This window comes from Ananas comosus, linkage group 4 (genome assembly GCF_001540865.1).
Source record: "Ananas comosus cultivar F153 linkage group 4, ASM154086v1, whole genome shotgun sequence".
NCBI lineage: Eukaryota > Viridiplantae > Streptophyta > Magnoliopsida > Poales > Bromeliaceae > Ananas > Ananas comosus.
The window spans coordinates 2,606,307-2,634,217 of NC_033624.1; the positions used below are offsets into that span (position 1 = coordinate 2,606,307).

General features: G+C 37.6%; 4 protein-coding genes across 7 annotated transcripts; 1 reads left to right on the top strand and 3 right to left on the bottom strand.

The window, feature by feature from the left end:
- LOC109708874 (probable transmembrane GTPase FZO-like, chloroplastic) lies at positions 130 to 8,417 on the bottom strand. 3 transcript variants are annotated; one of them, XM_020230774.1, is made up of 11 exons: positions 7,825 to 8,415; positions 6,685 to 7,244; positions 6,505 to 6,573; positions 5,091 to 5,288; positions 4,674 to 4,805; positions 3,850 to 3,936; positions 3,274 to 3,711; positions 2,858 to 3,025; positions 1,677 to 1,907; positions 1,083 to 1,198; positions 130 to 660 (listed from the first exon to the last, which is right to left on the bottom strand). In XM_020230774.1, exons 1-11 carry the CDS (start codon positions 8,321 to 8,323, stop codon positions 378 to 380), a joined length of 2,781 nt encoding a protein of 926 aa, XP_020086363.1. In that variant the 5' UTR covers positions 8,324 to 8,415; the 3' UTR covers positions 130 to 377. The 3 variants fall into 3 exon arrangements, with proteins under 3 accessions (XP_020086363.1, XP_020086364.1, XP_020086366.1); XM_020230775.1 differs by lacking the exon at positions 2,858 to 3,025 and having other exon boundaries at positions 7,825 to 8,417; XM_020230777.1 differs by lacking the exon at positions 3,274 to 3,711 and having other exon boundaries at positions 7,825 to 8,416.
- LOC109709562 (glucan endo-1,3-beta-glucosidase 4) lies at positions 9,931 to 11,128 on the top strand. 2 transcript variants are annotated; one of them, XM_020231858.1, is made up of 3 exons: positions 9,931 to 10,180; positions 10,316 to 10,576; positions 10,869 to 11,128. In XM_020231858.1, exons 1-3 carry the CDS (start codon positions 10,051 to 10,053, stop codon positions 10,901 to 10,903), a joined length of 426 nt encoding a protein of 141 aa, XP_020087447.1. In that variant the 5' UTR covers positions 9,931 to 10,050; the 3' UTR covers positions 10,904 to 11,128. The 2 variants fall into 2 exon arrangements, with proteins under 2 accessions (XP_020087447.1, XP_020087448.1); XM_020231859.1 differs by having other exon boundaries at positions 9,936 to 10,180; positions 10,319 to 10,576.
- On the bottom strand, positions 11,255 to 13,517 carry LOC109709561 (transmembrane protein 256 homolog). The gene is made up of 5 exons (XM_020231856.1): positions 13,307 to 13,517; positions 13,152 to 13,222; positions 12,528 to 12,608; positions 12,388 to 12,431; positions 11,255 to 11,564 (listed from the first exon to the last, which is right to left on the bottom strand). The coding sequence occupies exons 1-5, from the start codon at positions 13,452 to 13,454 to the stop codon at positions 11,465 to 11,467; spliced, it is 444 nt and encodes a 147-aa protein (XP_020087445.1). The 5' UTR covers positions 13,455 to 13,517; the 3' UTR covers positions 11,255 to 11,464.
- LOC109708747 (transcriptional regulator STERILE APETALA) lies at positions 14,399 to 15,676 on the bottom strand. The gene is made up of 2 exons (XM_020230567.1): positions 14,972 to 15,676; positions 14,399 to 14,902 (listed from the first exon to the last, which is right to left on the bottom strand). Exons 1-2 carry the CDS (start codon positions 15,674 to 15,676, stop codon positions 14,507 to 14,509), a joined length of 1,101 nt encoding a protein of 366 aa, XP_020086156.1. The 3' UTR covers positions 14,399 to 14,506.

Genomic DNA, 27,911 nt, shown 5'->3' on the forward strand with positions numbered 1-27,911 from the left:
GAAGTAAAACTTACCTATAAGCTCGAGGACAGGTAACTGCAATAACTGAATAGCAAAGAGAAAACTGTATAACTGTCGAGGGAATTATATGTATGCAGGAGGGGTAAAGTGATAATTGGAAACGAGCCGTTGAGAGTAAGTTTTCTACATTTTAGCATTTTAACAAAAAATAATTTACTAGTAGGGCTCCACCAGATTCCCGGGTAAATAATTACACAAGAATATACATCTCAACATGCCAGGAAAAGCAAGACAATGTCACGGGTGGGTAAGTGCGTACCATCAAACATATGAATAAATCTTGGAGAATCAAAAAAAGAAGAAAAAAATACAAAACAAAACTAAATGAATAACATGATGGTTTCCAACATACAGGCTCACAAAACAAGAAGATTCTGTATTTCGACTTTCAGAGCTTGGAGCTTTTGCTGGATGCTCGATAACTCGCCTTGAATTTCCTGCAACCGATCTATTCTCTTCTCTGCGGCATCCCGGTAGGGCTTGCTGCTGACCTCGACAAACTGAGATAGCTTTTCAGAGCTGTTTAAGAGATCCCTTTTCATAGCATTTTCAACCTCAGAAGCTAGGGAATTGGCCAGCTTCGCGACTTTCTCTACTGCGTCCTTTCGACGACTAGGAAAGTTAGATATCGCCAACAACCTGATGCAAGAAAGTAGAATTTTGGCAGTTTAGAATTAGACGATTTTTGAGATTCCTAATGAAAATTATACACTAGATCTTAAATCATGTATAGTACCCTCACAAAGTTGAAATTTGTACACACGCAAATCCATGCGAAATATAGTTCCCACATGAGTGCAGCAGGTGAATTCATGCAACCGGATATAGTTTTAGGGGCGCATGCAAACAAAGCAAGATTTTTGTTGAATTTGTGTTCTCTTTGTTACCAGGGCAATTTTGTTCCAGTAACTAGGAAAGAGTGATAGGCATTTGTAGCTATCCTAGACTTTGACCATTCTTTAAGTGATACTTTTAATATTTATTTAAAAGAGACATCGTCCGGTCATGTGTTTCATGTGTTGAAATCAGGCTGTCTTAATGAGCAGTATATCAATTTTTACCCGCCAGCTGAGCAAAAAGCAAGAGCAAGAAGATCTTCTACAGTTGTTGGTAAAACAGATGTTAGAAGAGAAGCGGATAGTCCTGCTGCTCCCAGCCCTCCAAAAGTTCCCACAACCTACAATTGCAAGGACAGATAGTTTGTTAGCCAGAGAAATGGAAAACACAACATAACATAATTTTCAAAATCACATGGACATACAGCTTAACTATCAAGAGATTAGGATAAGTAAACACTATTGCTGGAAAATCATGCAAAGAATTAGGCACTCAAACTTCAGTCATAATAGTCTCTTTTAGACATATATTTTGCTTCCGACTATCCAATATCAAAACAGTAGAATTAGCTTGGGTTGCTGACAAGAAAAAAGGTATTAACATTTTCTACCACCAAGTTATCATGCTATATTTGAAATTTGAATAACTGAGAATAAGATGGATTTAGATGGCCAAGTACATAAGTTCAAGATATACTGAGAAAAGAGAGGGAAAGCGATAGAGCTATTTGCAGTTTTTAATTTGGAGGCCAGCCGAGTTAATTAGTAGAGGATGGGATCATGGAAATGAGGTTCGGAATCTGTTTGTAGGGAACTGACCACTTCACGAATTTCTTGTTCAAAAACCCTTGCAGCAGCACTAGCACTAAAGCCTTCCAACACCTTCGTGCTGAGTTCTCCTCCCTTACTAACAAGTACGCATGTATCTGGTTGCGCTTTGTCTTTCACATCAACAGGCGTATTCCACCGTTTATTGAATAGCTCTGCATAGAAATTCGCCTCACAAACATAGCTGGACTCTAGCCAGCTCGAATACTCAGAAAGCAGTTTCTGAAAATTGATCAGTAGAAAGACATTGGTACTTGAGTTTATATGCAACTCCAAAATCTTAGAGCCAGCCAAAAGAGAGAAATATAACGAAAGCTTTAAGAGAGAAGGTAAAAGAAAATTTTGCTTCTGCATGGAAGGTCTTAGTCGGTTCAAGGAAACTAGAGGCATTGCAATTCCATAAATCTTTCCCATCTTACAGTAGATGTTTTATTTCATATGCTAGAATCTATAAAGTATTACTATAATACTTGGTCCTAACAATTTATAAAAGAGTCTAACTACTATACTCTTATAAGTATAGACCCCTTTGTACTCATTAGTTTTTGGCCGTTAGATCTACCTCTTTGACCATTTCTACCCTTTAGATCATACTATTCAACCAACCACCCACTCAACCCTAGGAGACCACTATCATTCTAACCGCACATCCCTTCACCCAACGACCGAAAACTTATGAGTATAAAGGGATTTATATTTATAAGAGTATAGTAGTCCTAGTCTTCATAAAAAGGGGAATATTTATTGACTTAACATACTCTACCTACAAATAGTTACAAGTAACTAAAAAAACGAATATATATAAAAATGGAAATTGGTAATTGGGTTAGGAGATAAAAGCATTTGTGTTTATATTCAAAAATCAAATGCCTTCATAATCACACAATGTGCATTCGAAGAAAACAAATCTATATTTCATATTACCAATACATAAAAAATTCAATAAGCCTTTCTCTCTTTTATTTTTTGCTTTACGTGTGATGCCCTCTGAAACCTACAAATAAGCAAGCCCATATAACATAACTCACTATTGGGCCACCCAGGCAGTAATATGCGAATTGAATTGCATTCCATCATTAATGCAATACTTCTTATTTGGAAAGAAATGATATGAAAGAAACAAGATAAATATCTATGTAACTGAATAAAGTTACTAAGGAAAAGGTATGTACTTGAGCATCGGAAAGAGCAGGACCAAGAATTTCATTTTGAATAGCTGCAGTGGATGGGATGGAGTTGGTCTTTTCTTGCTTAAATGCATATGTAGAAATAAGGTCAATATTTGACAATTGGAGAGTGGACTCCATTAGCTTTATTGCTCGAAGTTTTGCTGTCTCAATCTGCAGTTTTCAAAATATAAATTCTTCAGCAAAGATAACATCCTGACAGAAATGGGCAAGTTATTCCCTTGTACTTAAAAGGTATCCTGATATGCAAGCAAGCAAGCAGATGATATCACTATTTGTGTAATTGTCAACCAAATAGGAACATACAATAGAACAGTCCAAACACCAAGAGGATGATGCTGTGTGTATAGTCCATTCAGATGTTCTAGAAAAATATTTAGCTTTCCTAATAAGACACTCACAAGAGATAAAATCTGCTTCCTCCAAGAATTGCTCTCAGTTTCCATCTTCGCAGCATACTCTTTTGCACAAGAAATGATATTGTTTATTGATACCAAGTCCTGGCTAGCATTTTCATACTCTTGCTTTATAAAACTTTCACAAGAAGTTAGCAAACGATCTGCAATTCGAATTGGTGTTTCAAGTTTCAGGAGGACCCTTTCCTTTCCAGCATCAGTTGATGCATCCAAAAAGCTGAACAAGAACTTCTCCAGCTCATAGAACCTACTACTCGTCCATCGAGGATCATCTAATTGAACATGTTCATGGCTAATACCATCATGAATTGAAGAAAGTTTTGCTTCTAGGGCAAACCGTGCAGAGACAGGAAACAACCTTACATCTTCTGCATTAAGTAGCTTCTTTGTGTTTTCTTTCACAAATTCAATCGCTTCCTCGAGCTACAGTCAACACCATATAAATGAGAAAAGTGTAAAAGAACCAATATACCAAGTAAAATTTCTTGTTAAGAACAAGAAATCAGTCATATAAATTCTTATTCTCTACAACTTAAATAGCAGGGGATTGAAAAGAACAACCTCACTGTCATTCCGATAGAGATCCATCTTGTTTAGAACAAACACAACTTTCTTCTTCCACTGCTGCACATAAAGGAGAAATGCAACCTAAAAAATTGCAAAAACAAGCAAAGTGTCAGTTACAAAAAGCAATTCGAGTATGTTAATCAATTTCTTGCTTCATATTTGACACAATATTCAATTTACAATTGAATTCCCACAAACAATACCTGAAATCTGTATAAGATAACTGAATATCTAATCTTTTCTATGAGAAGTCTAAAAGAAGGTCATGCTGCCACAAGAAATCTGCTGAAAAGTGTAATTAGAACCTATAATCCCAAAACAAGCCAGCATAAACAAATGTTACAAGCACAGTTCTTGTTAAGCTGCAAGAGCCCTGTTCCAAAAGACAAGGTACAAGTGTGCAATTGCAATTATAAGGCTAGTTCCTTGCCATTCCTTTTAGTGAAGAAAGTTGAAAAACAAGCCTTGCCCTTTTAAACTCTTCGACATTGGTTAATCAAAACAGGGGCACAACAACATGCATCTCTATTTTGACATAGAGCGTGTTGCATAAGTCTTAGGATTGCCTCAATTTTTATTTTTAGTCTATATTCATCTAATCAAGTTTATTATGCACTTAAACTTGGTTTCGGAATTTCAATCAGGTCGTTATATTAAAATGTCTATAAGGGTTTGTGTACCTCTTCTCTCCCAATTTTTCTTCCCTAAAATTGACCCCCAAACAATCCTTTTCCTACTATACTTAACCAAACAACTTCCAAAATAGAGAGATCATTCCTAAAATGGAATTACATTTACTCCAAATAGAGAGATCCTACCTCACTTTCTGTCAATGGTCTATCTGATGATAGTACAAAAAGTATCAAATCAGCACGAGGAACAAATTCTTCTGTAAGCCGTTGTTGCCTCTGCAGAATAACATTTGTTCCTGGGGTGTCGACCAGGTTCATCTGTGACAATTGAACAAGAGAAACATAAAAGGATGATCACAATTACATTGAGGTCTTATAATAACTGCAACAACTAATGATAACATGAGCTCCGAGAGTTGATGCAAGAAATTCGGACAAGAAAACTTAGATTAAGAAGCTGTATCTATTATAAGATATTAATGGACTAGATAACTACAAATATTGGAATGAAGAGAAATACTAACATCCCTTAGTAAATATTGGCATGCAGAGATGTTTAGAACAAGTAAATATTTGCATGCAGAGATGTTTAGAAATACTAACTTCCTTCAGTATTGGCGCGGATATATAGCATATAAATTGACCATCTGGGTGTCTCTCACAGCGTTCTTGCTGATTAGAGTCAACTTCAGAATATGAGAGCAAAGTGATCTCATTTGTTGTAGGAACTACTCCCTCCTTCAGGTAGCTCCTTCCAAGTAAAGCATTTATAACAGTTGATTTTCCAGAGTTGAATTCACCCTAATGTTAGTCAATTGAAATAATGATAAGGTCAAAGTAAATCAAAAGATCAAGAGGTTAAATTGTCACAAGAAAAAATATATATATTAGAACAGAAATTTTTGAAAATCATCTCAAATATTGATACTTGTAAGTTCAAAAGAAAGGTCAGAATAGAACAGAAAAATTACTTTGGAGCTCAGTTGTAACAATTGAAAGGTTGCGAACCAAGGTGGTACCGTATAAAAGAACTATCCACTATGTGTGTGAGATCCAAAATATTGCAATAGCTACTTGTTTAGGTTTTAGAAACATTTTATCAACACTAGCTCTTAAGAATACTTGCAAAACCTCATTAAGAGCTCCAGAAGATATATTAATAAGGAGCATTCTTGCACACTTTAGATAAGAACCTGAATAAACTTACCAATTATCTAAAAAAATTAAACATCATACAGATAAGTGATGTCAAACATACTGTTTATCTTTCTTGACTATTGGGGCATTTTGCAGGTCCCTCAGGCAATTCTTCAATAAGTTTACAAAGGTTTAGCTTGTTATTTTTGAAAAGAAAGATGGATAAGTAAAAGAAGCTTGTTCCTGGCTAGAGAGAAAATTTATTAAAAAATTACAACGTTTATGTCTGTTAGATTAAATAAAATCAAAGAAAAAACTGCTCCCACGATCTCAAAGAATGCCATACAAGCCTCATTTTAGTTAAAATAAGTAACGATCATCTATGTAGGTAATAATACATGAACAATGGAGAAAAGATAATTAATTCAAATTTCAAAATATCCAATTTAACTTGACAAGGAAAAGAGTAATCAAGGACTGATTATCAATAGGCAACAAGTAGCATAGAAACATGTAATGTAACGACCCGGCTCACTAGCAGTAATAATTCGTTGGGTCCAAAACCACCGGCCCAAAATACTTAAGCCCAGTTATTATTACTAGTATCCATGGTCTCTTATATATCCAATTACAATTTCATTCCCATCCGATGTGGGATTATTGAGGTGTCATGTAAATAGAGCAAACAATTCAAAAACTAGTTTTAGATGAAATCTTTCCGGTACTAAATAAGGAAATTTAAGTAGCTAAATTCAAATATCATTTGGTGACATTACTGGATATCAAACATTATTGCAGCCTCAGGAATAGGCAGCAACAAGCAATAGCAACCAAAAAAATGCACAATCTTGCAACTGGAATTTGGTATCGTTGTAATTACCACAATAACCAACAGAAATGGCTCAGTGAGGCGAGAAGCAGCATCCACCAGAAGCGAAACTTCCTTCATCTGTTACCATATATGAGCAATTATATTTTCATGTCAACCATATGCTGAAGGTATGAATGAATTCATTTGAGGGCATCTTCAACTACCAAAGGTTTAACACTAAAAGATCACCATTGGCGCAGCTTTTTTGATGACAGCAACTGCTTCACTTAAAAGAAGTCGTTCTGTTTCTATCAACTGCATCTCCTTTTCCTCTAGTTTCGTGAATCCTGTAATTCCTTTCTTCCCATTACTTACAACTCTGATATCATCCACATCCAACTTTTTAGAAAAGGACCGTCCACCTCGCAAAATTCTATCAGACACATGCACTTTAGAAAATACCTTCACTAAAGGATCATCACCGAGAAGTTTCATATCAGCCAAGGACACGACAACCCCACAGGCACCTGATTGGAGCAACATGGATGTAACATCGGAAGGTGATTCGTCTTCTACTAAGTCAACTATGTTGAAGAATATTGGAACCCTGATGTCCCGAGTAACAAAGTTTTCTAAAATTCTAGAGAAATTGTGAATATTGGTACTTATTATAAGAAAATCGGCACCCTCGGAAGCAGAAGCATTTGTGGCGGCATCAGTAGTTTGTACCACTCTTGCAACAAGAGGGAGATATATAGAATCAGGCTTAGAATTCATCATCATTTTTCTTGCAACAATAGCAGGAATACCTGTGTCACAAAAAAAAGAAGAAGAAGAAGAAAATATTAACTGAGAACTTTTGTTAAATCAATTTATAGAATAAACTCTGATGTTTTTTCTCAAGATTTCTTTTTCCCCCACTATATGCTAGCAGTAGAACCTTAATCAAAATGAAAAGGAAAAAAGTTAGAAGGCCATACAAATGCAGATAATAAAAGCATACTCTTCAGGCATCAAAAAGATATTACAAGCATAATGAAACTTTATTCTACTAGTATAATAGTTTAATCAATCGGCTCAAAATGCTTAAACCCAAGTTACTAATGCTAGAGTTAACACTACAGTGCTAGCCTTCGACGATGTATGATTTGACGTGACAAGGACAATAGATTCTAAAAGGAGCAAGCTTGTCAAATCCCAATCATTCTTCACGGGATAAAATGACACACTTGTAATGTAACATAAATTAAACTAGTAATGAGCTTAAACATTTTGCGCCAAAATAGTAATGGATAAGTACATGGTGATCTACAATTCCAATTAGCTACAATTCAAAGAATGAGCTTTAAAAAAAAAAAAAAAAGAAGAAAAATTAAATTTTGCACGAACCATCATCGGATAGCACGATCCCGTCGGCTCCGGACGCCGAAGCGACGTCCACGCGCTCGGCAACGAGAAGATAGGCTCGGTCGCCGATCAGCGATCTCAAAACCCGGGCCGCCTCATAAACCCTACCGCCCCCCGCGCTTCCCACGCCCCCATCCAGCACCACAATTCCCGCGCCGCCCCTCGACACGGCGACGTTGATCGCGGCGGCGCTCTCCTCCCCCAGCAGCACCTCCTCGACGCCCACGCGCAGCACCAGGGTGGGGACGGTGATCTCCGGGCGCTTGAACCCGCCGGGGAATGGGGTTCGGAGCCACTCCGGAGGGTTCGGCGAGGAGGAGGACGCGGCGACGATCGGAGCGAGGCTTCTAGGGGAGTAAGGTCGAGGTCGAGGTCGAGGTCGAGGATGGGCTCGGGAGAGGGGGTGGTGTGGGGTGATGAAGAGAGGGAGGTGGGGGAGGCGAGGTGCCGTGGAGCAGTTGTGGGGAAATGAGACTACCATGGAAGTAGAAGAAGCTAAGCAATTGTTGCGGAAATGGAGAAGAAGAAGAGGAGGTTTGTGGAAAAAAAAAAGAAGGAGTTTTGGCCCAAAAAAAAAAAAAAAAAAAAGGAATAAAATGAAAGAAGGGGAGGGAGAGAACGCAGAGGAAGCGAACCTTATCCGATATTGGAATTTAAACTAATCGGAGTTGTGGTTACGGATAAGAGTCGAGTGCGGTGTTATCCGCTAACGAGACTCGAAATAATAGTTTGGTGGAATGGGACTTAATAGTTTTGATGATCCCTCACCAACGAATCATTTTGCATTACTTTTCTAATTTTTAAAATTTTAAATTTACTATACAATCTTCCAATTTATAAAATCTGAATCACTCGGCAACACTTTTTTAGCTCGTAGTTTAAGCAAATTGTTTATTTTAATAAATTTTGAATTGTGAGAATTATATAAAGTATACTAAATTCACTGTAATAAACTTAGCTGGAAATATGAATCTCAACTAGAATTCGAACTTGGAACCTCAGATACCAACCGCAGAGCACTTTGTCACTTACATTCGAGACTGTAGGTAATTTACTGTAAATTTTAAATCAAATAAATGAAAAGTTGAATAGTAAAATTAAAATTTGAAAAATTAGATAGTTTGACTTAAAATAATTGATAGTCCAGATAATTTTTGTATGTTTTTATCTTATTAATATGCTTAGAAAATATTTCTTGTGTAGTCATAGGTTTGTTTTAAATTTTTTTTTAGAAAATATTTAGAAAAAATTATTTTCGGTGTCTTCGTAATAAACGACGAGATTAATAATTATCTTCATACCAAATTACACCTTTATTAATCTAAACTCTCCTAAAGTGGTGAGTGGTGCTGAAAGTACTTTAGAACAAAGCACACAGGAAATGAACGGTTCTTTTGACTCTTTTCTTTAATTTACTGTGTTTAGAAATACTTTGTCTTTAATTTATTTTGTTCAGGAAAAAAAAAAAGAAAATCCGATTATTTCTGAAATTTATTAAGAAAATTAGTCTTTTATCTTCTCATGTATATCACCATATAGTAATGTACTGTGACCTCTGATTGAATGTTACTAACTAATTTCTTCTGACAATAACAGTTATTAGAAGTTTTAGAATCATCCGATGTTAATAATAGCCCGCATGGGTCTGGTGGGATATAGCAGGATTTTTTTTTTTTTTGAAAGAAAAAATATATAGAACTTATCTGAATAATCAACTATTTAAATTTACTATTCGATCTTTCAAAATTTTAATTTTATTATTTAACTTTCAATTTGTTTGATTTGAATCAGTTAACGATATTTTAACTTTAAAATTTAAACTTAACATTTTACTTTAATATATTAATAATTACGAGAATTGCACGAAGTATAATAACGAAAACTTTAAAAATAAATGACAGACTTATATTTTGAAGTCAAAATATTGTTGACTCGGATAAATCAAAAAAATTGAAAAATTGGATAGTTAAAATTAAAATTTTAAAAATCTGAATATTCGATTGAAAATGATGCATAGTTCAAATAGGTTCTATATGTTTTTGCCTTTTGCAAAGGTAAGTGGAAGCATAAAATCAGATAACAAGATAGCTAAGATGGTGAAGGAAAGAATATATGCTGCATTTAGAAAATAAAAGTGATAACAAGGAATCATCCATCATCTTTAATAAAGCTAATGCCTCTTCATTATAAGACCTGGAGAGGTCCCAAATGCACATACAGATCTTGGGGAACAATCAAACAAACTTGGGGAGACCACCAGAGACAGATAAGATGAGCTCTGTCAGAAGCAGGGTATTGCCTTCTTTGCTCCTCTTTATGCTGATAAGTCTTGGATCAGGTCAGCCAAACCAAATCCCTTTCTTCCCCTACTGGTCTAATTCGCAAATGCGATTTTAGGTTTAAGAGTTCAAAACCTGAAAGAGCTATGACAGACAATTCTTTTGCTTACTGTTTCTGTACCCAAAAATGCCAGCAGATGGCGCAGATCTGGGCCGGCAGTGGTGCATAGCTGACGAACAAGCGACAGATGAGCTTTTACAGCAAGCTCTTGATTGGGCTTGTGGCGTGGGGGGCGCCGACTGTAGAATGATTCAACCAAACAAGCCCTGTTACCTTCCGAACACTCTGAAGGATCATGCATCCTTTGCCTTCAACAGCTACTGGCAAAAGTTCAAAAACAAAGGAGGGTCCTGCTACTTCAGTGCTGCTGCGATGGTCACCGACTTAAACCCAAGTAAGGCTCATCTCTTCTTCTATTTCATGACTTTGATAGCGATTTCTTTGCAAAGATTTACACAGTTCACATAAGTAGAACATTCCCACAGTCAGATGAGTAAGTTCATGAATGGGAAATTGAAAACTTCTTTTATTGTGCATAAGGCTGTTTTTCCTTTCCCAATAATTGTGATGTCAATATCCAATTATTAGGCAGTAGAGTAAGTCTCTCCAAGAAAATAACCCTCCATCAATCAACAGAAAAGATTACAAATTACCTTGTTTATTCAGAGATGGCATGTAAATTGCAGGTCATGGTTCGTGCCAGTTTGAGTCGGTTCCATAAACCTAACAGATGATGACGAGACAATTGCTGCGTGCACACTTTGTTCAGTTATGGAGCTGATCATCTCGGTTGTCATGTCCAAATAACGAGAAGCAACAGATGCTGATCCGTTCTTCCCTTGAGTCTGATCCTGTAGCTGCTTAGGACTTGATTCAAGCAGCTCTTGTGATATGTATGATCCATAATAGAACATCTTTCTTCAGTAGATTCCATAGTTTGGTTGAACAAAACTGAGTGCGTTAGCTAGGCATGCCTACTCTTTAGACCAAGTGATATCAGGAACGCATATCACAAAATTCCATTAAGTATCAAAGCATATAAGGTTACCGGAAATCTAAGTACATGACGGGCTTAATTTTAATGAATGTGGATTAACAAATACATAATGGACAATCACCAAGAGATGAAATGACCGTAGACAGATAAGAAAGAACATAAGCAAGAACTCCCAGGTATTGACTATCGAACTTGGCGAATTTTTTATTATGTGCAGCAGATAACAAGATAGAACATCACAAATAGCGATTGTTTTAATATACAGTGTTGTGTTGTACACATCTATTAGAAGAGGAGGCTGGCCCAGCCAGCAATAAATGCAAAGCCACCAAATGGTGCTGGCAATGCATACTTTCTGTCTTCAAGATAAGCCACAGTATAGCACCTGAAGAAACCAACATAAATTAGCAAAAAATCCCTATCAAATCTTTAACGCTCTGATACATAATTGACAGTTCAGGAAATTTGTAAAAATCCCAAACTGCCTAAAGTTTCAGCGTGAGCTTTCTTCTTCAAGTCATGTATTCTTTAGCAGCTTAGCATTTGATTTAAAGAGAAGAAAGCGAAAAATAATCAGCATGAACGAGACCACCTTAATGGGCTACAAGAGCAACTTCCTTGAATTCATAAGTGAATACAACAAACTCACTAATAAATAGATCAACAACTAATGTTTTCTTAAACATAGTAAACTTCAAGTTCTAGGCTTAACGTCCCACGGTATGCACTAGAGCTTGTGTAGATAGAAGAGTAAAGTGCAAAACAAAATTAGAACAACCAGTTACAGGGCATGAGCATACAATTTGCCAAAAAGTTATAGCAAATCTGTTTCTAATCTTCTATCAAGTTTAAACTCAAAATATGGACGAATTGAACATAACATCTTATTTTACATCTTACTTTGATTCTCACACATGACTATTCAAGTGTTATCATGCATTTATTGGTCCCAAAAGCAAAAAAAAAAAAAAAAAACTAATGCAACAAAGAGCTCATTGTAAATGCCTGCAGTACACAAAAAAATAACTTCTGTGTATAAGACTTCCAACTTCTATGTCTAGGTTCAGACTTTCCAAACAAGTAACCTAGCGGAAATTATTCTCATATAATTTGTTTCTAGTGTATTGTCGAAGTGCACCTAGACAATATGCAAAGCCGACAAAGAAATTACAAGCCTTAAATACATGAGAAAGAATCAAGAAACTCACGTTCCAGAGAATGCCAAAATTCCAGCCGTAAGAAGACCCCCAAACTGTGGAAAATAAGAATAGAGAAAGCTTTTTTTAAAAAAAAAAAACAGCATAAAATCAATATGTGAGTAGCAAAAGAAGAATAGAAGAATACGCACAATGTGAGGGCGTTTCGTGAATGGAGCTCCAACCAAGGCGGCCGTGTGAACCAAATGGTAGAGAGAAGCGGTTTGCCAAACCTTCAATTTGTTAAGAAAGAGAGAACTGTATTACTATTTTGGTTTCCGTTAAGGACCTTCCATTAAAAAGAATATCAAATTACTAAACTTTCTAAATCATAGGGTGGTGAAATGCAAATCCGAGTATGCCCCTACCCTATTTTTCGCAGGATTTTAGCGAGACACGTAAATATTTATTTAAGTACACTGTTAACAACAAGTTCTTACGTAATACTAAAATAGTAATCACTGGGACAAAGTGCGACACTTTAAACCACAAGACAAGGCAGTAAATATACAATAAAACTACACCACAAGATAGTAAAATATAATCAAACTATGCAACAAGAGAGCTTTTCGAAGTTTTCCTTCTTAAATACACTGAAATGCCTCCAAATTGAAAGGCAAGTGATATTACCAATCCATTGTCGATAGGAGCAGATCAAATTCACTGAATATTGTCAAATTCAGTTAGTAAACAGTGACTAGATTAAAAAAAAGTATATTTTTAATAGCACCACCAAAATTGAAAATTTAAAAGGTTTCAGGACAATCAAATGTTACCTCCTTGTACGAAGCATTCTTCGGACGGAAAACGTGAGCTCCGTAGGTGCCCAATCCAAGCGCCGCCACACCTAATTCTCAATCATATCAACAAAACTCCAAACCCTAATAGAGAGAGAGAGAGAGAGAGAGAGAGAGATGGGGGGGAATGGTACCGGATACGGCGGCGACCTTGTGCCACAGCATGGGATCCATGAGAGGGCGCTTCGTCGTCGTCGTCGTCGAGGGTTCGATCGAATCCGAACGGGGGCAGTGGGGAGTTAGGGTTAGGGGATCACGGAGAGAGTCAACGGGTCCGTCCATCGTATAGCGTGTGGTGATTGTTTTCGACGCTTCATAATGGCTCGCGCAAGGATCGGACGGTCAACGGCTTCTCTGGCGAGGTTTTTTAGTGATTGCACGCAAGAGGAGAGGGGAGGGGTGGAGAGGTCGCATGCGGACTCGGCAGATCCACCGTTGGTTCCTGCGTCGCGTCAATCCCAATCGTCCGTGTGCTTAATGTAGGCCCGATTTGGTTGTGCCCATAGCTCCCGTAAGAGAGAATTGTTACTAGTACGAATCGCAAATATAGGTTACATCTCTTGTACTCCTCACCTAGAAATTTAAATAATTTTTTAATTTTTCTTTCTTTTTTTTTTTCCCCTTGCTGAGCTGATTATTTCTTTATTAAATAGGATTGAGGACCAATCTAGTCTCTTCTATTTTTCTCTTTGGATTTTAATTATTTCCTTTTATATGACATACGTAAATGTGCCTAAGATATTGGCTTTAACTACTTTGTTATTGTAATCAAGCTTAATTTTAAATAAATGATATGCTTAGGAGCCTTCTTGGTTAAAAAAATAAAAATCTCAAGTCGCTTGAATATTTTTGCCCCATCGTTAACAAAAAATGGGATTCATCCAGTTGCAGTTCACCCCACAAATGGCCACACACGATCATTGTATTCTACCACAATTAGAAAGTGTTACACAGGAAATTAAGAAACCGCAGTAAAAGAATTACAATAAGCCCGAGGCGAAAACTCACAAAACCCCCTATATTATTGAAAAATGGAGCACAAATGCGAGTACACACCTGGTACAAGAAACAATTCTTCTAACTAACGCCCACTATATTAGCAACCTTTTGTCGAGTTCGGTTAAAAGATGAAAAACTAACTACTTCGCGAGGGGCCCCAAAACAAAATTAGAAAATGCCTTAGCTAACTAAATATTTATAATTTAATTAGCGAAGTAGGACGCCAAACTCGCTTCTCGTGGCCGAAAATAAATAAGAAAATGCGCGCCTTACAGACATTCTTGGAAGTTGGAAGCTGGATCAGCGCACGTTAGCACCGGCGCGACTGTGACCGGCTAAACGGCGCCGAAGTCCCACAGGTGCAATCCTGAGGTGCGGTCCCACCCCGCCACGTAGGAATCATTCGCGGCCACTACGCTTATCCCCAACCTCTCCCTGAAGCTGTACAAGAACTCCCCGGTGAATGCGTCCCAAACGCGAACTCGCCCGGATACGCCGAGAATCGCGTAGCCCCAGTTCATGCACCCCACCGCGTGGTGCAGGGCCCCGCCGTGCAGCACGTTGAATGCGCACACCTCCTCCAGCGCCGGCACCCCGTGCACTCTCCCCGTCCCGTTCTCGTCCACCGTGAGCATCCGGCCCTCGCACGCATCCGCGGACGCCCCGTGGTGGACGACGTTGAGCTCGAGCTCGTTCGCGACCGTCGGCGGGTCTTCTTCCAGATTTATGACCTGTGCAGCGATGATAAGTGTCGTCGGTCGGCTTAAGCTTATAGAGAATAATAATAGATAGATAGCAACCTGAATTCTTGAACTGGTGCATCCAACAACTGTGGCAGGCCAGGGCATCCGGGCACGACCCACCACCGGCCCGCCTAAGTGGGTCAGCATGCGCCAGCCCAGCAAGGCATCCGGGTCGGTCAGCATGCCGCCCACGTACACCAGTTGCTCTGAGCCGACGTCCCACACGTGCCACGCCCGGCCCGGCACACCCGCGAAAAGGCCGACCCACCACCGCTCGTTGCCCGTGAAGTCGACCATCGTGCCGTCGTCGATGACGTTGCCGGTGCAGGCCCGGCGCTCGGAGCGGGACACGGGTTCCGCCACGTCGGCGACGTGAACATCCCCGCTGTGCGTGGCGAAGACGAGGCGGTCGGGGTCGGCGAGGAAGACGAGGCCGGAGACGGCGCGGGAGAAGGGGCCGAGGCCGTCGTGCTGCGGGTGGGACTCGTAGAAGGCGAGGTGGTGGCCGCCGGGGACGTCGAAGAGCTGCACGGCGCCGTTCAGGAAGCCGGCGGCGAGGTGGCGGTCGGAGACGGCGAGGCGGCAGCACGTTCGCTCGGCGGGCGCGGCGGAAGGCATGAGGTGGGAGTGGGCCGAGCGGCCCACGCGGAAGTTGCGGCCGGCGCAGTGCAACCGGATGAACTCGTCGCGCCACGTGGCGCGGACGCGGCGGCGGCGCGGCCACACGCCTCGGACTGGGAGACAGCGCGCCACGTTGGGCATACCTGCCACGTCAGAGCACGTCTATTCTCGGGAAAATTTTGCACAACTTTCACATACAAATTAAACCTTTTTAACAAAATTCCAACATGTTCTTAATTAGTACGGGGAATATGACATAGGTAGATACAATGTTACATGTTCACTGTGAACCGTTGAAGCACGCAGTTTACCAAATTTAACGGAGGATTACAGTGCTAAAACAAAAATGATCTTGTATTTCAGAATGTTGCAAAATTAAACTCGGACTCGACATCTAAGCTAGTGATGATGCTTTTTGTTGTGAAGGTTAATCTATGGTTTTACTTTACACTCCAAATTAGTCGTAGAAGAGAGATATTTTTTGAGAGATAGGATAGTACGCTACCCGCTTCGTTTACTTTATTTAAAAATAAATTTAGCTGGAAATGTAAATCAATTAGAATTCGAACTTAGGCCTCGGGTACCAATCATCAAGCCCTTTGCCACTTGTTTTAGGAACGGTCGGTTCGTAGAAGAGAGATTAAAATACATGTGATAAAATAATAACATTTTGAGTCTCAAGTTCTTTGTTCTATCTTTAACTATTCTTCTTCTATCGCATTATCTAGATCTCGTTTCTCCTTCATTCTACTACTAGATCTAGATATGGATTTATATCAGGAATGAACAGACTTCAGAAAACGGACATAAAATGTTTACTTAAAATTTGATGTACCGTGTCCTGATAGATGTCTACATGCTTAAAACACATTTTGAGGATTAATATGCATAGTCCAACCAACCCATAAAATGCTTAGCAACTCTTGATGGAAGTGGCAAGATTAATTTGCTTTCGCATCTAATCGACAACGCACAGTCGTCTAAGGTTACGAATACTTTGAGGCATCCCTCATCAACCCGTGATGTATATGTATCGAGTTAGAAACCTTTACCAAGGAAATTTAATGTAGACTCTTTCGCTTCGCCACTATTGGTTAAAAAATGCCATTCTCAACTGAAGGAACATCATGCTATTCGATTCAAAATATTAGACCCTAAAATATTCCACATTACATAAGAAGTTTGAAGACAACAATCTAATAACTTTAAAGCGTGCATTTCTTGTTACCAGCTAGTGGGTTACAATTATTCTGGTAATATGCCACAGCTACGTTGCATATCATATAGAATCACAGTCTGAATGGCAGTTGATAGCATTATAGACAGTTAGTTATTCTTTCGCTAGCTCCATTCTAATTTTCACTAAATATGTTTTCAAAGAATCCAGCATGGACTAACTGATTAACAGTTGATTAGTTCAGCATTTTGATTTCACATCTCATGCAACAGAAAGGTCCTTGGACAATGAATTCATTATGAAACATACAATGCTTATCCAAATTTATTGCCACCCCAAATTGCTTAGGACATAAGCACATATGACATGTGTTGAGGAGCTTGAAACCTATGTTGGAGCCAACTAAAGAAAAGAGACATTCACCTCACTAAGCAGTGTGCTTTTGATCAAAACACCTGGAAAGAACTAAAAGAGGCGAGTAGTGGACAACTACGAGTTAAAATGTCACGACAAACAAAATTTGCAATAGCTGAAAATAATTAAAACTGTAATAGATTGTATTTACAAGGTTTGTTAGCACTATCAGTCCATATACTTTTGTTAACTAGAAGCATGATTATCAACATATAAGGTAAATGTCTATCAACATTTCCAGCTTTTTGTTAAAGAGTTGTTTGCACAACAAGAAGTTACCGATAAGGCAATTAAAAGAAGTTTTGACCACATTACGTTGCATTCCACCAACATGTACAACACCTACGGTAGTAACTTTTCATGCAAGCTGACTGTAAATTTGGCCAGCTTGCAGTTGCTTTATTTGTTAGCAAAAAGAATTCCTTCTCTGCACTACACAATCAAATAACCAGGGTTTTCAAGTGTTGCTGGCCTTATCCTGTTGGAACTACAAGCATGAGAATACTCCATAATGTATATTCATGAAGGTTTTAGTACTGTCCAAATCTCCACTTGCAGTTTCAAAGTTGAATGAATTCTCTTTGAAAGTAAGAGTTAGTATGACTCGTGGTAAAATAAGCATATATTTATCTGGAATCCTTAATTTGTATTGTTCTTGTCTTCCGAATTGGTCGGAGATAGCAATGACTCTTGACTCCAAATTAACCTTTTCAACTCACTTATTTTTCTTTCTTGCCTACTGTTGCAGGAAGCTACGAGAACAATCTTCTATTACAGATTCTTAGCCACATAATCATTCTTAAGACAATGTCTTTAAGTTGCTAGGTTGCATTTCTTAGTGGGCGGGTATGGTACTATTTATTCTTACAGGCATCATAGACTAAACCGATAAAAGTTTTTTATGATTATAAAACAAAAAAGAACAATAACAGAACTCATAAGCCTAGCCAAGCATTAATTATACATCACTACTACAAATTTATGATTTAGCGGCATTTACTCTGCAACATTTATTTAAATAACGCTAATTAATATATTTAACAGCATTACTTGATAACTATCGTTAAATTTAATAATTTAGCAATAATTTACTATTAATATTGCAAAATAGAATAAATTAGCAGCATAAATTAGTAAATGCCACCGANTCAAATTTAAAACTATTAATTTTGAAACTTAAAATTTCATATTTCAAAATTAAAAATTTAAATTTAGTATCTAAATTTAAAAATTTAAAATTTTAAAATTTTAAAATAGAAGACTTAAAATATAAAAAATTAAAATATACATAACTAATAGTCGCTAGCGCAAGTGGCAAAGGACTTGGTTGTTGGTACTCGAAGTCTCATGTTCGAATCCTAGTTGATTCACATTTCCAGCAAAGTTTATGATTTATGAAAAAAAGAAATAAATGAAGCGGGTAGCATATCAATAAAATTAAATATAAAATTAAAATTTTAAAATTTAAATTTCTAAAATCAGATATTTGTATTAGCGGCATTATATTTATGTGTCATTAATAAACAATTTAAAATTAGCATTTAATCCCCTTTAGCGGCATATTCCTAATGACACTAATTAATTTATATCGGCGGCATTTATAATTAATGCTGCTAAAACTTTTAGCAACATTGGCATAGGCAGCATTTCATGTCATATGCTGCTAAAACTTTTAGCAGCATTTGTTGATCATTTAGCAGAATAAATAAATACCACTAATGATTAATTTTCTAGTAGTGCATGAATATGACTTCCGACACTTACCATGCATATCCAAAGGATGCAATGTTTGTTACAAATCCTACGGGAATTATTCCGTGTGTAAGTAGCTTCCACAGCAGTTGTTGAATTGGAATAACCCAAGCATTTTTAAACAAGTAATGCAAATTAAAAAGTCAATCCATTGACTAATATTAGATCCAGTGGTTAGGTACATACGATTACCTACTATATCAAAGACAAAGAATTTCATTAATCTACTATATCAAAGACAAAGAATTCCATTAATGAGTTACATCTAAATCCCAGAGGATGCAATAAAAGCTAATATTCTGAAAAATAACTCTATTAGGTATTGGTAATTGTATGACCAATGAATTACTAAAGATTCAAACTCATGTGTTTATGACAAGAAGATCCTTAGGATGCATTCAACCAGTGTTTGAAAAGGCGCGCCTGAGTCGCGCGCCTCAGCGCTGCAGGTGCAAGGTGCGAGTCTCAATGCCTTAGGAAGTGAGGCGCGCGCCTCAGACGCGCCTCGTTTTATTTACGTTTAATGTGTCTACGGTGTGGGTTTTTGGGTTTTGAGTTTCTTCAATATATTCTAAAATGTTAAGAAACTTTTTTTAAAAATTTTCTAATTGAACGCTTTCTTTTTCTTTTCTCTTGGTCGTTCTCTCTTCCACCCCCCAATGGCAATAAATAGCAGCGACAAGAAGAAAGAAGCATCAGCAAACACTTTAAAGCTAAAAGTTGAAACATAATTTTTTTTATTTTTAAGTTGAGAACATTTATGCATGCGATTTCTTTACATTTTTATGGTTATTTTGTTTTTGTATAGCTATTTTAGAATTTTTTAATATAAAACATATAATTAAAATAGGCTTATTAAGAGTGTTTTATTTTTATTAGATATGCGCCTCACCTTCTTGAGGCGCGCGCCTCGCGGTGCGCCTCGCGCCTAGACTCCATAAAGCCTTTGCGTCTTTTTGCGCCTTGCGCCTTTTCTAACACTGCATTCAACTATGGATACACCACACAAATTGTCCCTAAAGCAAGTGGCAAAGGACTTGGTGAAGGTCCCAAGTTCGAATCCTAATTGATTCACATTTCTAGCTAAGTTTATTTCGAAATAAAATAAATGAAGCGGGTAGCGTGCTACCTATTTCTCAAAAAAAAAACTATGGATACAACACTCCCAACCCAAGAATAGTGCCTAAGCTAGTTGGGCTGCTTCTCACAACATTTTTGTCCACGGTATTAGGTTCATGATCACTTAAATTCCAGTAAAAGATGTATTGAGATCGTTTTAAATTAAACTAAACTGCACCCCGAAAAAAAAGAAAAAAGAAAAATGGAAAAAAAGGAGATGATAGACCCGAGTACCCGCTATGAAGTAGGTAAACCCGAGTACCCGCTATGACGTAGGTAAATAAAATAAGCTTCCAAAGGGCCAAATCACGGCTGGAGAAATAGCACGGTACGTAGCAGCGAGTTTTCAACGGCCAAAAGAAGCGGCTTTTTAATGGCTTTTATCAAACCCGTACCACGGGCGTCTACGTTGCAACGTGACACAACGCTATAAGGCAAGCACTGGTATGCCAAAAAAGAGAAGGAAAAAAAAAATCGGTGAACAGTGGATTGCTACTGTTTAAAAAGGCTCCCCGTGAGTGAATCTCCGTGTCAGATGACTCAGATCCGAGCAAAAGGACGTAGGGGAGCCCCCGCTTTCTAACCTACTACGAAAACTAGCCAGCGTTACGGAATTTTGCTAAGGACAGGAGCACAGGAAGAGTCCAAAGGATTCAAAGGTTCCTTCTCTTAAGAATCCTATCGACAATATTTAAGTGCCACTCCATTAAACGATAATTAATGCGTAGAATTGAACGTCCTCGAGTATATACCATATCATATAAAATACACAGCAAAAGCAAAAAAACAAAGAAAAAGATAGGAATGGTCTAACTAATAGAGAACGGTTAGTACCGTAATCATCTAAGAAGCGTACCTTATGGTACACCATGAGCGTAGCGAAGGATATAAACGCCCCACTCTTTTCGTAGCTCAATCAACATGATGTTACAGTGCCGTCCAACGTACCAAAGATAGCAAGTAGTGCAAACAGAGTGAAATAAACCTACGCGTGGGCTGCATCTTATTAATATATACAACTGTTCGTCCTGTGCTACCCATTGCTAAAACAAACACGTACACGCGGCGACGCCAGAAGTAAAAACTGCGTTCGGCTGCAGCAGTTGATACATATAAAGGGCAAATAAAGTAACTGTCAATAAATGTGGGGCTTGGGCTTCTGCTTCCAGCTCTCGTCAAAGATGGGCTTTTAATAGTCGTGGGCACAGTGCCCGAGAAGAGCGGGAGATGGTCCGAGACATGGGAGGGAGAGAGATGGAGATGGGATATGATATGATATATGATTCGATTGACATCTCATTCTTCAGTATATATATATACTATATATATATATATATATATATATATGTCTAACCAGATACAGAGTACTTCGCATCCTATTAACACTGTCCAAAGTGTCACTCCCTCACGCTCCGACCCCCACCCCTATCGAAAAATTTTAAAATGCAACAGGTATATTAGTGACGTGACGTAACAAACCAATCAAATTAATTCTTTTAAGAATATATGTCCCATCATGATTGTAAAAAAGTATTTTTATTGTACTTTTGTTTGAAAAGAAGAAATGTGATTGGCTTGTTATTGATGACGTGGTGCAAGTGTGACAGTGTAGAATTCCTCCACCCCTATCTCTTCCCTCTCCCTTCTTTATTAACACAAATATATATATATATATATATATATATATCCCATCACCCCCAAGGCCGAAAAGAAAAGACAGGGGTTCATGGGTCTTTGTAGCGGACCATACTTGGACGGTGGGAGCTTAACTAAGAGTGTGCTTAATGCTAATAACTCTGAATCATCAGATTCTAATGGAAAGTTTAGGAAGGTTAATGATGATTAAGATAAGACAAAGTGTGCTTTGGGAATACAACTGCATGTGCTGTATAAGAAGAGAAAATGCCTCGGGTACTGCAACAAATGATCCTTATATACCACTAATATATTAATTAGTATTATAAAATTAAATCTTTCACTCCATATATAGATATTGGTAAGATGCCTTAATCCATATTCTAATCACTAGAATCTTTCTTATTAAAGATAAAAATACAATAAAAATATTGTTTCAAAAACTATGAAATAGATAAAATTTACAAGCTAATATAATTACTTGAAGGCATCACATTTTTGTGGAAACCAGTTGCCGGCGTGAGCGGCTTACAATGACAACCTAAATATTAAAAATTAATTTATTTATATACTTCGTAAATTTAAAAAGTTCTATATAGATATTGTTACCTTAAACCTAATTTTCAGAAATTACATAATACCTCTTTACTATATCGGATTCTAAAATTATATGAAACAAATTAGAAATACATTTTTAAAACTTTGGATTTTTATATTACAAAAATACTATATTTCTATAAAAATAATTTGAATTTTAAAGTACTTATTTTTAAAAATAGATATATATAACATACTACCGGTTTCATTTATTTTATTTTAAAGTAAATTTAGCTAAAAATATGAATCAATTAAAATTCGAAATTGAGATTTAGAATATCAACCACCAAATTTTTTTTTTGCTATTTGCGCTAGCAACCTCATGTACTAATCATGTTGCATGGATGCACGCAAAACGTAGGAAAACCTTTCATCCTCATTGGCTGGAAAGCGCATCCTGCATGTGCTGCTTCCTTTGCTGGGCTGGTTGATGTGAGACTCGGCCAATAAAAATAGATTCCACGCGAAATTATTCAAATTTTTTTTCTTTTTTTTTTGTCGGGATAGTCGTTGCCCTTTCATAGCATCAAATGCTTGTGGAAAATTCTAAATTTTTCGATTCTCGAACACAACTAAATGCTGTAACCTTCGTTTGGGGAAAATAGACAGTATATATACTTTCATTCACAGCAGAAGAGTTTTAATTAAATTTTAAATATAATTTAAGATTATTCTATAAATTTGACACGAGCTAGGCTCTACTAGGATGCCGTACGAATTCAGTTCTGCTACATGCATGAGATATCATACAAACTGGTTCAGAAGAAATGTTGTAAGTCAAATCAAGTTATGATCTAAGCTAGAAGAGAACTAGACAAAATCCAATTGAAAACTAAGCCATGAAATTCAATTTAAAAACTAGAGAAAAATCACCTGAGAACTGAACAAAGCCGGTTGAAACATGACTAAACCAAAGATACTGGCAAAACAGGCCCGCAAGAAAGGTGTGAATCAACCTCTAATATTACGCTAAAAGAACTCAGGTGCGACCCAAAAATTTAAACTAAAAAAGGATTAAAATAGCGCTCCACGTACATTATATATATAGATAGAAATTTTGATTTCTAGTGACAAGAATTCTATGCAGACCATACTATAACATCACTGGTGTTATGGAATGACCAACCATCCTTAACATGAGTAGCAAAGAGCTTATTATTTGATATCCGAGCTTAATTATTTTATATTATTAACTAAATTTAATTCTAAAAAAATCGACAATATTCCTCTCTTACCAAAAAAAAAAGCTAATGTTATGGAAAGAAAAGTCGTTGGGGTGACCAAATCGTTTCAAATATTATAAACAAACAAACGAGTTACTAAGGAATGTCCCTAGTTTGGGGGGAATTAGGAAGGGTCCCACTGAAAAACAATCCCACCTAAAAAGAAATAAGAAAAAGGAGAAATAAGAAAAAGGGAAAGAGAGAAGGGGCCGAGGCGAGGCATTCATCGGAAGAGGCGAAGCATTGGCCCCGGCCATGCCAACACAAAGGGCTCGCCTCTGTTGCTTCTTTTCCCACACTTTCATTTCCGAGGCGAGCGATAAAATAAAACGTCTTTACCCCCGAATCAACACGCCCGGTGCAGTGCACTACGATCTAATTCCTAGTAAAATATTAGCACACGTCCCATTCGCTGCTGCTGCTCGTGCTGCGTGGGAACAGCGAGTGACTGGAGCCATCGCGAATCAGGAACGTCCGTTTCTCCGGATGGGAGAGCGCGAACGGGCGACAATCCGATTTGGAAATGTTCTGGGTCAAGTGCATCACAAGTCTCCGACTTTTGTTCGGTTTCGCTCTGGGCACGTAACGCTTTTTAGCTTAGGACGCTTTTCGTAAGGTAAAAATGTACAAAAATATATGTATGACATATAATTATGTAGCCCTCACTATTACCCTTTCAAAATATTAAATTTAATCTAATATGTAACTTGGAATATTATGTCTTTAATTACAGTAATAAAAATATAATTGCATGAATCATGTAAAATAACTAGACATAGTAGGATAACAGGTGCACACGGTTAAATTCTAAAATAAAAGAGCTATCAAATAGTTCAACTCAAAATTTTAATATAATTATATAGTATTTTAAAAAATTCAAGCAAAAAATTATTATAAATTAAAATTTAAGGTCCAAAATATCAAATAACTCATAATTTGAGGACCAAATGCGTGACTAACCCTAGTCTATATTAATAAATAAGGTAATTAAGTATACAAATATACTTAGAACACATTTTTAGTATCTTCTCATTTTGGCCAATTTGTACTTTGAAACTCAAAATAAGAGAAGTGTGATATTTTAATTTTCAAATGTCCATTTATTATAATTTCTAATTTAGAATTTTCAAATTATTATCAGTAAGTTTCACGATAATATTTAACTCGCAGATTTGTGATGTGTTACTGATGTGATGAGATATCTTTGTCAGTCCTGTATTGTCCACCAAATTTCAATATTATAAAAATAATTTAAAATTTTAGAAAAACTTTAAATATCACTTTTGTGGTTTCGTACTTTTTTTACTTTAGTACTACGTGATTTAAAGTATATCACTTTCGTATCATATAATTTTATTCTATTTTTATTACCCGTTCACTAATTTTTTTAATTAAATTAGTGATAAAATTAAAACTAAAAAATATTAAAGTAAACTATAAGTGAAGTATCTGAAATTTTTTTATATATGATTTAATAAAAAATTAACGAAGGAGCTGACAAAAAATAATAATAATAATAATCACATGATACTCAATTCATACGAGCTACATCATAAGGTAATAAAATGACAAAGTGCGAGACGCCAGGGGCGATATTTGAAGCTTCCCCTAAAAATTATGGATCAAAGGATGAAAAGTGCAATTTAGCCTTACAGTTTCCCATTTTCGGATGCCCGTAGATCATAGCACATGCACCTATCATTCGGAATAAGACACAGATTCGAACGTTGAATGTTCAACTTGTAAAAAAACAAAAGAAGAAGAAGAATGAGAAAAAAGAAGAAGGAGAAGGAGAAGAATCAAAGTGAGGCGTGGTCAAAAGTTGGGTGGAAGTGTGGTGCAATTTAGGGTTAGTTTTGCAAGGGGAGGTGACAGAGATCGCAGTGGTGGGTATCCGTGAATAGTGTTCTCCCTAATAACCGAAATGGAAAAATGAAAGCGACGCGTTGGGAGCATTCGCAGAGCATTAATTAATGAACTACCACCACTTGCACCAGCACCACCACCAGCACCACCACCACCACTACTGCTATTGCTACTGCTATATACTGCTGCTGCTGCTGCTGCTGCGGCTGCTAAAACCAAACCAGTGTGAGTCCACTACAACCATGTACTTCAAAACCCTTATTTTCCGATCTCCTTTCAAATTGTTTCTTTGTGCTTTTTTTGTAACGTAGTAAAAGAAGCGATAGGGATGGATCATTCCAAAAAGCGAAAGCCAAGAAAAGAGAAAAAACAAATAGTAAAGGGTTTGGAAGAGTCAAAAAGAGAGATATAGAGAGAGAGAGAATGTGCTGTGTAGAGAGAGAGCGCGAAGGAAGAGAGAGAGAGAGAGAGAGAGAGAGAGAGAGGAAGCAGAAGCCATAAATAGCGGAGAGAGAAAGCTAAAGCAGGTACATCCAAAAAAGGAATCCCCGCGAGATCCTTATTTTGCCCTAGAAATTGTATGCGCCTATCACCTGTTCGTTGTATGTTCTCTCACACTTTTCAATACAAACAACTAGCTAGGAATTAATCGCACAATAAAATAGTATGCACCGCATTAATTAGGCGCGAGTAGGAACGAAATCGAGCATCGGCTAGGGTTTAGGGTTCGGACCTGGAAGAAGGAGGCGACGGCGGGGACCTCGACGGCGATGGCCTCCACGATGTGCTCCGGCCACATCGCCGCGGCGGAGGATCCCGGCGCCGAGGACGACGATGGCTCCCCCGCCTCGGCGCCGCGGCGGCGTCGGCGGCGCCGGCGGCGGCCGAGGCCGGGATCCGCGCTCCCCTCCCCAATCTCCTCCTCTCCGCCGCCTCTCTCCCCCGACATTGCTCGGTAATCGCAATGCGGCGGGAGAGGAAGGAGAAGAGAGCGTAGTACGGGAGAGTGTAGAGAGAGAGAGTGTGATAGATAGAGAGAGAAGTGGCCGAGGACTGGAGAGAGAGAGAGAGATAGAGGGACGGGAGAGGAACCGCACAAAACGCGGCGATATATAGGGGGGGAGCGGCGATGTTTTCTACTGTTTACTTCGAATATTTTAATACGAATTATGTTAAATATAATATAATAATAATAATATAATAACATGCCTATAGCTATATCTTATTTTATTTTTAACGCGTTACATAAATAAACAAATATTATTTACTGTGCAGTAGGATATATGTTGCGTGCTCAAAGGCGGCGTGACCGCTGCACAGTACTAGCATGGACTAGCCGGATAAAAGAGTCGTAGGAGCTCCGCGGGAAAAAAATTTAGAGTACAACGGATATATTGATGACGTGGCGTAACGAATCAATCAAATATTTTTTTTAAAAATATATATTTTATCATGATTGTAAAAAAAATATTTTTATTGTATTTTTGTTTGAAAAAAAAGAATGTGATTGACTTGTTATTTATGACGTGGTGCAAGTATGATAATGTAGAATTCCTCCTCCGCGGGAGACTCACATGTTGACCGCCCATCGTTTTTCCACTTTTTTTTTTTCTCTTCTAGGCCTGCAAAACAATAAGATAAAGTGATTTAGAAAAATTACAGCTTCCATACACAGATTGAGTTATATATGCCCATATCTCAACTAGGATGCAAACTGTGGAGATTTGGAGTTTTTTAATAATTCTTTAACGTGTTAAAATAGAACAATAGAAAGAAAAAATTCCTCGATTCCTCGTCTTCTGCTTCATTTTCTTAACGAAATATAATAGACTCAATGTTGATTGCTTGTTTTCTTATTTTTTGCCTCTTATTTGGGATGGATCGAAACAGCCGTTGGTAAGAAAATATAATCTTCATTTGTCTTTTATTTTTGATGTTCTTATCAAAGTGAAAGGCGTACTATTAAGTAAATAAAGAGTAAAGAATTCTCATCCAGCTTGTTACTTAATTCATTTCTCTAATTAACGAAGTTAATAGTATGTTATTTTTTTCAAAAAAAAAGAGTTCATCATATAGCTAGTCTCTTATTACATCCGCCCTGGTGACTCTCAATTTGGTTCTAAATTCGTCCCCTACTTAGTCGGAGTTTTCAATTTCTCATTTCGAAAGTGATGATCGGTCTAGAACGGTGACGTCTTCATTTTTTTTTTTTTTGTTTCATGAGGCACCCTTTTCATGTTCACGTTGGATGAAATCTTATTTTATGATGATTGCATGGAGTTGCAACTGTAATTTATTGTTTGTTGTTGCTCGAATTGGTCAAACTTATGTAACTGCAATTGTAAAACACGACCCAACTGCAGTAGTTGCACCTAACCACCAACAACACAACTGATCACGCATGGAGCTGTAGTTGCTTACTATCTTGTTCCCTCCTTTAGTCCTTCGCATTCTTGTGCCAGCTTCGTCACTGCTCTCGTGAAAACCCTTGCAATGATGGTCGCCATTAGCGAGCGGCGAAAGCGTTTCGAGAGCCGTAATCTCCACCGTCACCTTGCACTGCTATTGAGAGTCGCACAACCATTCTTTGTCG

Coding starts and splice junctions, on each gene's coding strand:
- LOC109709562 (XM_020231858.1), top strand. CDS start 10,051: ATGCACATACAGATCTTGGGGAACAATCAAACAAACTTGGGGAGACCA. Junction 10,181..10,315: donor GCTGATAAGTCTTGGATCAG/GTCAGCCAAACC, acceptor CAAAAATGCCAG/CAGATGGCGCAGATCTGGGC. Junction 10,577..10,868: donor GGTCACCGACTTAAACCCAA/GTAAGGCTCATC, acceptor TGTAAATTGCAG/GTCATGGTTCGTGCCAGTTT.
- LOC109708747 (XM_020230567.1), bottom strand. CDS start 15,676: ATGCCCAACGTGGCGCGCTGTCTCCCAGTCCGAGGCGTGTGGCCGCGC. Junction 14,903..14,971: donor GCACCAGTTCAAGAATTCAG/GTTGCTATCTAT, acceptor ATCGCTGCACAG/GTCATAAATCTGGAAGAAGA.
- LOC109708874 (XM_020230774.1), bottom strand. CDS start 8,323: ATGGTAGTCTCATTTCCCCACAACTGCTCCACGGCACCTCGCCTCCCC. Junction 7,245..7,824: donor GATCGTGCTATCCGATGATG/GTTCGTGCAAAA, acceptor TTTGTGACACAG/GTATTCCTGCTATTGTTGCA. Junction 1,908..2,857: donor CTGCTCTTTCCGATGCTCAA/GTACATACCTTT, acceptor ATCAATTTTCAG/AAACTGCTTTCTGAGTATTC.
- LOC109709561 (XM_020231856.1), bottom strand. CDS start 13,454: ATGGACGGACCCGTTGACTCTCTCCGTGATCCCCTAACCCTAACTCCC. Junction 12,432..12,527: donor TCACGAAACGCCCTCACATT/GTGCGTATTCTT, acceptor TATTTTCCACAG/TTTGGGGGTCTTCTTACGGC. Junction 11,565..12,387: donor ATTTTGGCATTCTCTGGAAC/GTGAGTTTCTTG, acceptor TGGTTTCTTCAG/GTGCTATACTGTGGCTTATC.